This window comes from Manacus candei, unplaced genomic scaffold, assembly GCF_025592945.1.
Source record: "Manacus candei isolate 608988 ecotype Guabito, Panama unplaced genomic scaffold, ASM2559294v1 h1tg000055l, whole genome shotgun sequence".
In the NCBI taxonomy this organism is placed as follows: Eukaryota; Metazoa; Chordata; class Aves; order Passeriformes; family Pipridae; genus Manacus; species Manacus candei.
Genome location: NW_026138103.1, coordinates 926,447 through 940,141, shown reverse-complemented (window position 1 = coordinate 940,141; position 13,695 = coordinate 926,447). Strand labels below are relative to the sequence as shown.

At 52.0% G+C, this 13,695-nt stretch overlaps 1 protein-coding gene across 1 annotated transcript in view; it reads left to right on the top strand.

The window, feature by feature from the left end:
- Positions 1–15: 15 nt before the first annotated feature.
- The window catches only part of LOC127477582 (hydrocephalus-inducing protein homolog), a 152,746-nt gene continuing 139,066 nt past the window's right edge, over positions 16–13,695 (top strand). The window contains exons 1-3 of the mRNA XM_051802083.1: positions 16–67; positions 2,471–2,636; positions 3,660–3,687. Coding sequence (XP_051658043.1) covers positions 2,523–2,636; positions 3,660–3,687 — 142 coding nt within the window. The 5' untranslated portion in view covers positions 16–67; positions 2,471–2,522. The remainder of the gene's footprint in view (positions 68–2,470; positions 2,637–3,659; positions 3,688–13,695) is intronic.

Genomic DNA, 13,695 nt, shown 5'->3' with positions numbered 1-13,695 from the left:
GTATCACAGCCCGATTCCAGTGGAAGGCTTTTGCTACTGAGGCAGAGGAGTATCCACAGAAGATCAGGTTGGTCTGAAAGATGCAGTGACATGCACTGCCCAAGGGTAAAACTAACCTATGGCCTCAGGGGGTGCCTGTGCTTTTGAGTGCTTTAGGGTGTTAGGAACAAGTAGGTGTTCCTGCAGAGTTTGCAGGGCAGTCACAGCTCGCAGTAAGAAGCGACAAAGTTGTTCAGTTCTCAGCTCCGGAGAGGGGCAGTTTGCCCAGAGACAGGGGGACCAACCAGCAGCACGGGAGGATCATGTGGCCCTGTCCTCCCTTTTGAGGTGCTGTGGCCTCCACCTTGAACAATGTCAGTGACCTCCAGAGCCACCGAATCAGCACATAATGGGGGACACACAGTAGGCCTGCTGGGCAGCCTGTAACTCCAGAGTATCCCAGCCAATGGAGAAATGGGGAGGGACCTGTGCTCCGGGCAAAGGAGATAAAAGAAGCTGCAACCTCCACTGAGATGAGAGACCTCCCTGAGGTCTGTTCAGTGAACTCTCCCTTTTATTAGAGTAAAGGTTTATTTTTTCAGTTAGCTCCTCTGTCTCCTGGCCATTTATGCGAGTTACTTCTGTACAGTCCCTCATCAGCATGGGAGGCGAGAGTGGCAGTGGTTTTGCCATTCCACATACTCAGGTCTTGGTTCAGTGGTTGTCAGGGGTCCACTCTGGGGGTCCTCCGAGGCGAGTGCCCCCTAAATCAGTCGTCCTATTTGTGACCCCGCTTCTTGCACTCGGGCAGGTATTCCCTTGTTATATAACACAAGGCAGTGGAAGGTGGGGGTGCAGAGTATCAGGGCCTTCTGGCACGTCATGGGGAAATTACTGTCTGTTGATGGAGGTTGAGCAGAGGGTTGCCACCTCAGTGGCTGGATGCCCTCCTCATGCCCAGCACTGCAGGTCAGCCCTGGAGAAACATTTCCGAATGCGCTGCACAAGGAGCCAGCCATAGCCAGTATTTTTGGGGCAGGGAGCCAGCCATAGCCAGTATTTTTGGGGCAGGGAGCCAGCCATAGCCAGTATTTTTGGGGCAGGGAGCCAGCCATAGCCAGTATTTTTGGGGCAGGGAGCCAGCCATAGCCAGTATTTTTGGGGCAGGGAGCCAGCCATAGCCAGTATTTTTGGGGCAGGGAGCCAGCCATAGCCAGTATTTTTGGGGCAGGGAGCCAGCCATAGCCAATATTTTTGGGGTAGGGAGCCAGCCATAGCCAATACTTTTGGGGCAGGGAGCCAGCCATAGCCAGTATTTTTGGGGCAGGGAGCCAACCATAGCCAGTAGTTTTGGGGCAGGGAGCCAGCCATAGCCAATATTTTTGGGGCAGGGAGCCAGCCATAGCCAGTATTTTTGGGGCAGGGAGCCAGCCATAGCCAATATTTTTGGGGCAGGGAGCCAGCCATAGCCAGTAGTTTTGGTGCCGGTGACAGTGTTTGTCCAAGGCTCTGTCTGTGTGCAGCTGGTAATATCCATGACTGTACTTCCTTTATAACTGTGTTTGAATTTGGCTGGGTGAGGGTGCTGTCCTGCTTATACTCCACTGCCTCAATTTTCTCCCTATGGAACCTTCTACTTGTCCCCCCAGTTGCCACCTGCAGGTTCTTCACGGCCAGGGGACTGGAGTCTGAGGGGGGAACAGTGATCTGCCAGCTGGGAAGCAGCTGTTCCTTTCTCATCTCTTGGTTGTGATCTTAAAACACTGGAATGATTTCTGCTGCAGCTACCAAGTAACGGAGCAATTAACTGTGCCAAAGGTCTGCAGAGAAGGCCAAAAGGAGGAAAACAAGAAGGTGGTTCAAGGCTAGATGTGCCCCTCTCAGGGCCTCTGTTTTCATGCCTACAAAACCTTTAATGTCACTGAAGAGGTGCCATGCCTGAATTCATCAGTTGGCTTTGAAAGTGCTCTGGGATGCTCTGGTGGAAGACAGTGTAGGGAACAGGGCACACAGGGTTAGCTTATCCCTGCAGGTCCAGAAGGGAAGAAGCCAAGAGTGATGCTGGTAACCTGCAGCTGAGAGCCAGCTTCTTCTCCCCTTGCCAGGGAAGCCCTGCAGGCAGTGGGGGGGGCTCCTTGATCTTTATCTGTCTCCCCCAAGCAGCTCTGTGGTAGGAAGAGTCAGTTGAGGTCACTGGTGGGTTCTCCCTCAGTTTTGGCAGTGGCTCTGAGCCAGGAGGTTCTCTTGAGGGCTGCTGGCTTTTAAAACCTCTCCTGAGCTTGTAAGTGTGGAGTAAAAGCACCTGCCCTGCGAGTGAACGACGAGTGATCCTCTGAGCCCTTTGGGAGCCCGTGGCTTGAGCTCAGCCCCTTGCTGGGGAGCTGCTGCTGCTCCTCCCCGAGCGCTTTGCTGCTTCTGCACTTACACTCAGCTCTGCAAATCAGCGGCTTATTAAATGACCTGCTGCCTTTGTTTCTCCCTGTGGCTGCAGGCTGTGTCACAATCTGTCTCGGCCACCCCAGGAGATAGCAAAGGCTCTTGTGATGAAGGGCTATGAGGAGCTGGACCTTTACGACCGCGAGTTGGAGAAGGAGACAGCAAAGATTGAAGCAGACCCCATGCTCTTCTCAGATGATGTTTTCACCATTGAGCCCTTGGTAAGTAATAGCTGAGAACCTCCTCCTCCTCCACCCCCTCCCTGAATGAGGTCACTCGGCAGATCCCCACCTCAGCTGTCTCGATGTGCCCTGAGAGAAGACATGGGGTTTCTGGCCAGGCTGGAGAGCATGTTGCAAAAAGCATTGCTACCCTGTGGGCTCCTGGCAGGCAGCAGGAACCTGCCTAAAGCTGAGCTCTGCTGCAAGGGCTCGACGTCAAGGGAGCTTGGTGCGTGTCCTTGCAGTGTCCAGAGGGGTCGGTTACTGTAGGAAGGGGCACAGCTTACACGTGATGTGTGGGGCTTCCCAGAGGGTGTTGGAGCACTGTCAGTTCACAGACTGACCTGAAGCGAAAAGGAGGCCAAATTCAGCCCAAGGTCATGGAAATGCCAAGCCCTCCCTGGAACCAGGACTTACAGCATGTCTGAGTCTCCCTTCCAGTGTCATCTGGGAGCCTGGACACAAGACTTGGAAATGGACTTTTTGAGCTCTATTGCACACAGGGACAGAAAATCTTTTTCTGTTTCTGCAAGCAAACCCCCATGTCCTTCCATCAACCAGAGCCCTGATTATGAGTATTGGCACAGCGTGAGATGAGGAATCCCTGCTGTCTGCGCAGTGCAAAATCCTTCCTCGTCTTGGAGTAAACCCTACAATAATCCCAGCCTCTGCTTTCTTTTAAAAAAAAGTGAAACTAAGTTTTTTCTTTCCAAGGAAGGGGATCATGTTCTCTTCTTGGTTACTCCTATAGCCCATCTAAGGCCAAGAGCCACCAGTGTCAGCACAAGAGCAGTTTCACACCACTGTAGCTGACAGCAGCACGATGTGACCAAGCGCTTGTGTCAGAGCAGTAGGAATATTGTAGCGTGGGGGCTGATCAGCTGAGCATTAAGAGCATCCTGCGGTTGTGTTGAGCTGGTTTGGGAGTGTTGTTCACTCCTTGCTCTAAGTAAAGGCTTACAGATTGAAAAGAAGAAATGTGATACTGGAAGGTAAATGGTTTGCTGTCTCTTTCTGCTTTAGGAGGGAGAGGTTGGGCCACATTGTTCAGGTGGTTCTTTAAACCCAAGTTTTAGGTGTTCTTTAAGGTGAAATCAAGGTGTTCTTTAAACCCCGAGAAGCCCAAGTCTACAGAAAAGTGGCCTACTGTTCCATCTCAGGTACGGCTCCTTCTCCTCTTTCTCTTACCCACACACAGTGAGGGGGAGGTGCAAATACTCTTCCAGCCCACTGAGCTCCCGTGGAAGTGCTGGGAAGGGTCCAAGGTCATCAGGGCAGTGCTGGCTCATGTCCACTGTCCCTGCAGCTTCCTGGTGGTCTCCCATGCAAGGCCAGGGCTCAGGACACTGTTCCCAGAACAATCCAAGCAGTGCATGGATAAGCTCTCATGCCACGGGTTTGCCAGTATTTCCTCAAAGGCCAAAGAGCTACACAGCAGAACAGCTTTAGGGCACAGGCACTAAGCCCCTCTAGAGCACTGACCTCCAGGATGGCTCCTCATTCCATGGATCCATCATCAGGCAGTAGGAGCTGAGGTAGAAATGTGCTCCCTGAGCCCGGATCACCTCCCACTGCCCAGACAACAGCAGACCAGAGGTGGCTGAGCCCTGCTGAGCCCAGGCTGTCTGCAGAAGGACCACCCCTGGCCAGCACCTGCTTCTCTCCCTGTGTGGGAATTGTCACCTTCTGGCTCTCAGGCTGAAGTGTGTCCAGGTGGTGGCCACTGGGCTTGCTGTGCTCAGCTTCCAGGAGTTCTGTCAAGTCCTTTTCTGGGAGCAGTTATCATTACCCCCCACCCCGAGGTGGTGGCTTTGCTGTGCCCGCACAGGGGAGGGAACACTCACAGAGCACAGCGTGGTTCAGGTTCCCCTGTCCTTCCTCTCTGTCTCTGCATGGTGCTGCTTAGTGTTTTTCACCTTAAAGTGGGAGATGGCTGCCAGGTTTCCATCCAGGGAATACTCTGGGTTTGCCCATCTACGAGAAAGAGGTGGGAGGCCCATGGTCCTCCAGCAGCCAGGCTCCTGTTCTGGAGGGTGCTGCAATCCCCTGACCCAGCCACCCTGTTGCCTTCCTTCCTGCTCCAAGCTGATAGATACAAATGTCATGAAACAGCTTTTTATTTAGACAGTAATTGTGCAGGGATAACTCAACAAATGCCATCTACAGTAATTACTCAGGGCTCACGCTAACAAACTCTCTTCTTGCCCACCAACTGCTGTCGTTAGAGCTGTGGAAGGAAAGCATGGATTTAAAAAGTTGCTCCCAAGGCATTCCTTGTGATGTGTGAAACTGTGCATCTCTGTTTGTTGACATGGTCAGATGAGAATCGTGTTCCAAGCCAGTCACCGAACACGGGGACATTCTGTCAACAAGATGCTGAGTGTCAGAAAGCAGCAGAAGCTGAAGGCTTTGGCAACAAAGCCCTGTGCTGTTGGGCCACTGCCCCCCAATTTAGTTGGAAGCCAGGCAGCAATGTCCAACTCTTTGCAAGCTTTGTCCCTTCACTGAATGGGTTTCAAAGCTCCTCCAAGTGTGTGAGAAGGAAATCACAGAATCATAGAATGATAAGGGGTTGGAATGGCCCTTAAAGATCACCTAATCCCCAACCCCCCTGCCATGGGCAGGGACACCTTCCACTAGCCCAGGTTGCTCAGAGCCCCGTCCAACCTGACCTTGAACACTGCCAGGGACAGGGCAGCCACAACCTCCCTGGGCAACCTGTGCTAGGCTCTCACCACCCTCCCAGGGAAGAATTTCTTTTGTATATCTAACCTAAATGTCCTATCACTGCAGAAATCATGTTTTAAACTTGGCATCGCTTTTTCAGGGTGCAAACCGGTGGCTAAAAGGGAAACAAGCCCGAGGGGTGGGTTAGAAATTGGAAGGAGCTGGTCTCACCCATCTCAGAGTCAGGGACTAGCACTGAGGCAGCCTGGAAAAAGCAGGATAAGAGAGTAAGAATTACTCTACTGAAATGGAAATCTCTCCCCAGGCCGTGAGACCAGGCTGCCCCTGCACCTCACAGGGGAAGGCCTCGAGCCCTGCCTCCAACTCAGCTCTGAGGAACTGGACATGGGGAAAGTTTTGGTTGGAGAAGCCTACAGCTACGAGGTGAACAGCAGGGGCTGGGGTGGATCCTGATGGCTCCTGGGGCAGAGGGGAGCCTGGTGGACCTGTGGAATTTCTGGCAACTTGGGCAGTTGTGAGCAGGGAATATTTGTCATACTAGTCAAATCTGGGGGGGTTCACAGAATCTGGATCCTTTTCCGGGGCCTGAAAGGTGTTGTCTGAAGCCCCAATTCCTGCTTTTTGACAACCTCCCTTGGAGATCAGCTGGGATGCTTTCTGCAAAACAACCCCTCAACACATGAAAGCAACACTGGATCAAAAAGCTGAAGTGTTCAGAGGCTTCTGTTCCAGCCTCAGACTCAAGGCACCTTTGTGCTCGGGCTGTTCAAGAGCAGCTGGAACAAACTGGCTGCGTTTGAGCTTGAGTCCACTGCAAGAGAGAGCAACTGAAAAAGGTGGAAAATGAGGCACTGCATCGTGCCAGACACTTCCAAAAGCTTTGCCATGGCAGGAAAGGACACACTGAGTTGTTTTCTTACTAAAAGATTGTGCTCTCTCTGCATTTTTGATGCTGATACTTTAGTGTTTCTCACTATCAATATAGTAATTTCATTAGATGAGAAAAGGTGAATGAGTAGATGATACTATTAGTGCTGTCCTAAGCAGGTACGCTGCAGGTAAACCTCAGCTCAGCATGGGATCCCCAAGTGCAATTTGTAACACAGGTAACACACGAGAGGAGAGTAGTTTTCAAGTTTCAAGGCAGAGGTTGAATATGGGAATATTTGCAACAGCAGCTGCAAAGCTAGAAAATGAGGGACATCCCTCTGCTTCTGCCTCAACTGTTCTGACAGGTTTTGCCAGGCTAACAACTGGGGAAAGAATTCCAAAGCAGATGGATAAGTCCATGGCAATGGCAGGGTTTCCCCATGGCTGTGTAGAGATGGGAGAGAGCAACTCTTTAGAATAGGTGGAGCTGCTGTGCACCTCACATTCATCCTTTCTTGACATGTCTGGCTGAGCAAGGTCTAAGAAACTATCAGATTAAAGGAAAAATACAAGAACCCAAATGATCTACCCTAGCAGAGCTGGTGAGAGCTTCTGAAGTTGGTGATAGCACTGTTCTGAGGTGTCTTCTGCACGCAGTGAACCGGTTGGCTGCCATGGAAGCTGAATGTGTGCTGCCCTTGGCAGGGCCGGGCACCCCTGGAGCAGCAGCAGCAGCTCTGTGGGGGTTCATTACGTGGCTGCAACTGCCCCACGTTGCTCCTCAGGCCAGGTCTGAATGAACTTGGCGATGCTGGCCAGGAGTGACCCGCTCCGTGTCCCTGGGATAACCCAGGAGTGACTCTGCTTATGTGAAGTTATCGCTGCTTTGCATGAAAACCCAAAGGCAGAACTTGTCCTGTTGTACTTTTTTGGCTTCTGCCACGTAGCAGCACATGGCATCTTCTGCCTTTCCAGGGGTTAATCGTTTCTTAGAAACAACTCAGCCTTCTGTAAGAAAGGAAGTTTGCTCATGTCTTTCCATTTTGCTTTCTTGCTGCTGCAGGCAATGCTGGTTAACAAAGGAGCTATTGATGCTCCCTTTGAGCTCATCCCTCCAACCACAGCCCGTGGCTCCTGCTTCACCTTTCGGCCCCAGCAGGGCATCATTCCACCCAGTGGGCTCCAGCCTATCCAGATCTCCTTCAGTTCCACCAGCCTGGGGGAGTTCAAGGAAGAATTCCATTTCAATGTGGCTGAATGCCCTAAGCCTGTGACCTTGACTATCAGGTGAGGAGGGCTCTGGGAGCTTGGTGGGCACGTCTGTAGCTGTCTCTGGGTAATCATCTCTCACCTGCCTCATTTGGTGGTGGAGCAGAGAAGAAAGGTGTTGCCCGAGGTCTTAGTCTTGGCTCTGATGTTGGCATCCCCTCAGTGTGGGGATGCCTTCTGCCCAGTGCAGGTGCCCAGGAGCTGGAGTGACTCCTTCCTGCAGGGACCTCCCTCCGCCTTGGCCGTGGCAGGCAGTGGGAAGGCATTAGTTTTGGGCAGCTGCTGGTCTGGGATGTCCCCTCTGAGCGCCCAGCAAGGCCCCCAGGGCTTTGGAGATGGGCCAGCCTGGGTGACTCTGCAGCCAGAAGAAGTGGTTCTAAAGTCCTCTGTTAATGATCTGTGCCAAAGGGGCAGCAGCAGCCTCACATCATCCCTCGTGCCCAGGCACAGGCTGTGCTCCCAGCTCCTGTGCAGGGAGTGCTCTGGGACCTCCTTTCCACAGCAGGAAGGGACTGGGGTGGGAGATGGGGAGCTCTGCAGCAGCAGGGACTGTCACAAGGACTTGGGCATCCTCCCATGGGCTGGTGCCATTGCAAAAGATAATCATCGCCCAGCAATGGGGAAAAGGGGTGATGAAGGAGAGGCAAAGCTCTCTCCTCAGCACTACAGCAGCACGAGGGCTTGTCCCAGCTAGTCTGAACCACGGGCTGGTGGGGTAATGTGGTGGAGGCAGGAAAGCTGATGCTGGGAGCTCTGGAGCTTTGGAGGTGGCTGTGTCTGGGCTGCTGTTGGGAGGCACTTGTGGAAAGTATTGCTGAAACATGGCTAATAGAAAGGGGACATGAGAGAGATGCTACAGCTCTGGTCCCACGGTAAGAGAAAACTATCAGAAGGTCACTGTGTTTGAGAAACTGGGTACGTGACAGAAGAATAGTGTATAGCGGATGGGAAAGCTGAGCAAATAGCAAACAAGTAACCATAAGAAGGTTAAAGAATCAGCATTTGCGCAAATATAACTTAGGTAATTAGAAACCAATGATGAGCTTAGCTTTTGTAATATGTATGAGCCTAATTATTAACCTTTATAAGCACAGAGCCTGCAACAATAAAGTCGGATAAGTTATTGATCAATTTTGTGGTCTAAAAGTGTCTTTATCCCGTCGTCTACAACAGGCACTGAATCAAGGTATAAAGAAACAAAAGGAATCTGCAGTCCATTTTACCAAGAACATCAGGGAAGTGGATAAAACATAACAAAAAGGTTATTACTTTGCAAGAGAAAAGTAGTGAGTCGGTCTTTTGCCTAAGGCAAGGGCACAGAGCCATCTCTGGGTGTGTGTACAGGGTCCTCCATGGGGCCAGCAGCACCTCGGGGGCATGCCCTGCCTGCCGTGGTGCCCTGAGCCCCATCAGCAGCTGTTGGCTGCCTCCTGTGCCCACGGACGCCGTGCTGAGCACAGGGTGCGGGGCTGGTTCGACGCCCACGGGGCTCTGACACCAGCTTTGACCCACCTGAGCCGGAAGGATGGCCAAAGGCTTTGCAGTTCCCTTTAACCAAGCCGTTGTCTCCTCTGTCCTCGTCCTTGCAGGGGCCACGTCACCGGACTGAGCCTGCATTTCAGCACAGGTGGCCTTGACTTCAATGACGTCTCCTTTGGTGAGTGTTCCCTGGGCTTGGAGGCAGCAGGAGAGATCTGTGCCTTGCCAAAACGGAGCACTTGAACAGAAGAGCATCTGTCACTCGTGCCCTTCCATGGCAGCCTGCAGGGTGTTAACTCCAGGGCTGCTGGTGGCATTTTGCCATCGTGAGATCCGAAAGGACCAAAGGAATAGAAAGTCAGTATTTTCTGGTGTCCCTCGTAGTCTCTTCTGCTCCAATCTCCCAGTCCTTGCCAGCAAAACGACTGTAAAAGTCCTCGTCCCAGGAGGGCCCAGGGGATGGGACTGCAGGAGAAGGGAGCTTAAGCCACGTACCTTTAGTGTGGGATGTTAATTAGTGCAGAGCAGGCTGTGGGCTGGTGTCCTGGCTCTGCAGGACATCCCCACCAGGTGTGGCTGTATCCCTGGCCTTCTGTTACGGGAAGCAAGTCTCAGAGCATAGTTTCATCCTACCAGGATATTCACACCAGAAGTCACGAGGTGCTTGGTGCCTACATGGCCATTTGTGTCATTTTCCTAGGCTTTCCTCAGACCTTGTCGTGCCACCTGATCAGCACCTCCGTGGTGCCCATCACCTTCCACCTTCGCATCCCTGGGGACGGCCAGGGACAGCCCAGCCTTAGGAGCTCTGATCAAGTGAAAGACAACGCTCACCCCTCCTGGGAAAAAGGCACACTGGCTCCATGTCAGGAGAAGCCAGTGGAGTTCACCATAACACCCAGCACAGGGACCATCCCTTCCCAGGGATCCCAGGAGATCAGGGTATGGGAGGAGTCTGGCCACACATGGGTCAGTAGGTGGGGCTGAAGCCTCACTGGGCTGTGGGAGGGCTTTAGTGCTGTCGGCTCTCAGCATGTGCAAGGGAGGGATCTGCAGTGGTGTGGGAGCTGGGTTACGTGGAATGTTCCTGAAGGAGCACCATTTTGTCTCCAAAACCATAAGGTGAGATCACATGGTCAACAGAAGTCATTCGTGTGTTGGTTTTGAGCGTGACTTCTTTGACTGAAAACAGGCAGAGGAAGGATGAGAACAGAAGGTGGCTGTTAGAGAGATGCCACTGTATAGAGCAGTTTGCTTTTCTTCCCAGTCTCGTTTCTCCTCTCCTGGGGAGCAGAATGAGTTGAGGTCACTGCAGGGATCCCCAGTGAGGAAAGAAAAAACTCGGCAGCCATGAACTGCCCAGCATCTGCAGGAGCACACCTTGCCCTCAGCTTCCTGCTGAAAAGCTGAACTCATTCTGTCCAAGTCAACACATTTCCTTTGCATTTATGTTATTGTAGTCAAATGAAAAAATGGGCCCCTAATTTGAAGGCAGTAGTGAGTAGAGCTTTAGTCTCATTATACATGATTATGTATAATGCTTTAATTTAGCCACCTCTGCCCTGACAGCTGCAAGGTGTGTTTAACAAATTCAGTATTGCCAGAAGGCTTATGTTACTCCCAGAGACTGTGCTCTAGGCATGGGCCAGCAGAAGAATTAAGGCAAAATCCTCCCTTGCCTTACTGCGAAACAAGAACCGGAGGAGACCACACGTGGGTAATGAGCTTTTGGGAGAAGGGAAGTATTTGCTGCTCTTCTCTTCCACCAGGTCACGCTGTGTTCCAATGACGTGGGACAGTACGACTGTGATATGGTGCTGGACGTGGATGGTTTTGGCAAGGAGGTGTTGGCTCTGTGCCTCAAAGCCAGGTACCAGTGCTCTCCTTGCAGCTGCTCGTCCTTCCCCGTGCACCCACCACCAGCACAGTGCCTTGCTCGGGGTTTGCTGGCTGCAGCTCCAGGAGAAGGCTTGCTTAAGAAGCTGGTTCTGCCCAGCTAGGTAGGAGAAGAGCAGTGCTTGGAAAGCAGCCCGTGGTGAGAAGCACCCCTGCTCACAGCCAGGCATGGCTCTGGGCCTTTTTCTCTGGGGAACAGGAATGACATTATTTATTGGCCTGGCTTTTGCTGCTTGAGGTGTAAAAAATTCCCAAGCTCCTCCTGTCCTTCTTCCTGCAAGAGGTGGGCTTGTGCTGGGTTCCAACCACACTGCAGCATTGGTTTGGGACGCAGTGAGCAGCCTGCTGAGAGCTGGGGTCTGGCTCAGTTAACGAGGGCACATGGCAGTGGGAAAGGGGCTCACAGCAGGAGTGGGAGAGGAAAGTAGTCCTTGATGTGGTAGGTGGGCTCAGGTTTCCCTGCTTCCCTCTGGCTCTTTTGAGCATTAACATTCTCAGTTCTCAGACTTAATGCAGATGTTGTTGTTGCTGCAGCCAAATTCCCTCCTGTGGTGCTGCCCTGGGTGTCAGTTTAATGACAAGAGGGATGCAGTTCCCTGGTGCCGTTCCCTCTCCCAGGCAGAGCCGTCCAGTCAGTGCCTGGGCTGCAGTTTTGTAAGGCAAGTGCCAGTGGGGACAGACCTGGGACCTGTGGGGTGCAGCAGCAAGGGAGCTGTAGGAACTGGGAGGATGATCACCCACACCCTATAGGGGGTGGCTCGTGCCCCCAACACTGGCTGAGTTCTCTGGCAGGGCAACAGCACCCTGGGAGAGAAGGGAGTTGTTTTTCCTGAGACACTGGAGTCTTGTGTTCCTTGAGCCTTGGTGAGCACTGACCTTCAGTAGGAAGGCTCCCCCAGAGCTCACGGCTCGCTGGGCCTGTTGGGGGAGTCCTTGCAAGCCTCCTTGGGCAAAGGAGGGGCTGAGGCTGCTGTGGGACAAGGCCCGTGCTCTGCCCGGGCACTTGGCAGCCTCTGCAGTGCTGAGTCTCAGGGTTTGCCCCTCCTTGACAAGACGTGTTTGAGTGGAAAGACGTGAAAGGTGATTTATCTCTGGAGGGGTATTAAACATCTGTTGGACAGTGACAAATGTCTTATGCTCCATTCCATGCTCTGTGGGGTGAACGCTCTCTGTTCTCTCAGTATCTCTCATTCCTTCGGGGTCATCTCTTTGCCCAGATGTGTCGTTCCTGAGCTGCGTTTGCTCTTCTCCCCCCTCGACTGTGGACCGTGCTCTGCAAAGGTCCCTTGCCAGAAGACGCTGATCCTTGTGAACCCGAGCCCCCTTCCAGGATGCTACAGAGTTCTCCCTCAGGTTTGGCATCTCATCCCCCTCCTCCTCTCAAATACTGTTGAGGGGTTTATTAGGGACAAATGGGGTTTTCATAAGACCTTGCTGGTTTCTAATCAGACTTAAAGGTGTGCTGAGAACAGGATTCTACCTGAATGTAAACTTTAGAAAGCAGTTAAATAGGAACCTACCTGAATATCAACTTCAGGAAGCATTTGAACCTCTTCAGGAAGCATTTTATATTCAAGTGTTTGGGGTGTTTTCTTGTGAGAGCTCTTAGAAGGTTGTGAAAAGCTGCTGCAAGGAGGCTGCCAGCACAGGAGTGGGTGTCTGTGGATGCAGCAGCTGTTGGACCCCCAGAGGATGCTGAGCCCCAACAATTCTTGCATCTTTTTTTGTGCCTTTCAGCTTTTTCCTGGGGATTTTTAGAAAATGTGTGTGAGTTGCCATTGTGGTAGATGTGAAGGAGTTTAAAGTTTCCGCAAAGGTCCCTCTGAAGTTGCGCTTGATTCCGTCCCTCTAGAGACAACAAGAGGCCGCTGCTCTGTGGTACTCCAGCCCCAAGCCGTGTGGGATTATCCAGGGTCACGAGGCGGTGGAGATCCCCATTACAGTTGAAGTCCAGGCAGTGGGTGCTCCTTCCATCCCGGTGGATATCGCCGTGTTCGGGAAGGAGACATCCCCACTGGTGAGTGCGAGGGGAGACGTGTGCCTTTGTGCAGTTCATCCTGGGGGGGTGGAGTGCACAGGGATTCTTCCAGGGAAAGCAGGGACTCGTCATATATGGCTGGTGTGGACAAGGACAGAAGGCAGTGGTGGCATAAGCAGTGTATGCTGGAAAAGAGGAAGAGCGGAGTCCTCCTAGGGGGGAATCTCAGCCTATGGTTCATCTAAGCTGAAATCGAGGATCATTTTATTTAATTAGTCTTCCATTGAAAATGCTGGTAACTGTGGAAACACTTTTCAAATGTCATCTCTCTGAACACAAAGGGAGGATTCTGGGAACCTTCAGCTTTCTGTGTCAGAAAGGAAGGCTGATGTTTGAAAAGTGGTTGCAGGGATTTAAACTTAGAGTCAAGCAGATGGAAAGGATGATGTCAAATCCCCTGGGTGGCACCAAACATCTCAAGCCGGGCCATTGCCGTTGTGCATGTAAACCAGTCAGCAGGAAGGCCAGGCAGTGCAGGCTGTGCAGGGGAGCCTGACTTTTAACAAAACACTTGCTTGTAACTATCAGGCTGCTTCCCTTAAAGAGCAGGGTTTCTCCCCACCAGAATAACCAGCTGTTTAACTGCCAGACTGTTTTTAACTACAAATTTCTTGCAAAGCTTTTGCCTTTGGGCCAACAGTTTACAGTTTTTCTGAAAGTTTCCCAGACTTTAATCTTTTTTAATTTGGAAGGGAAGATGTCAAAAGTTTGCCTAACAGGCCAGCATTTTAACTGGAGTATCATATCTGTCCCTAGAGAAATGACTTGAGTGCGATTGAGCTGTTTAAGCTTTCTTAACTTTCCCTGTTGTGTGGGTTT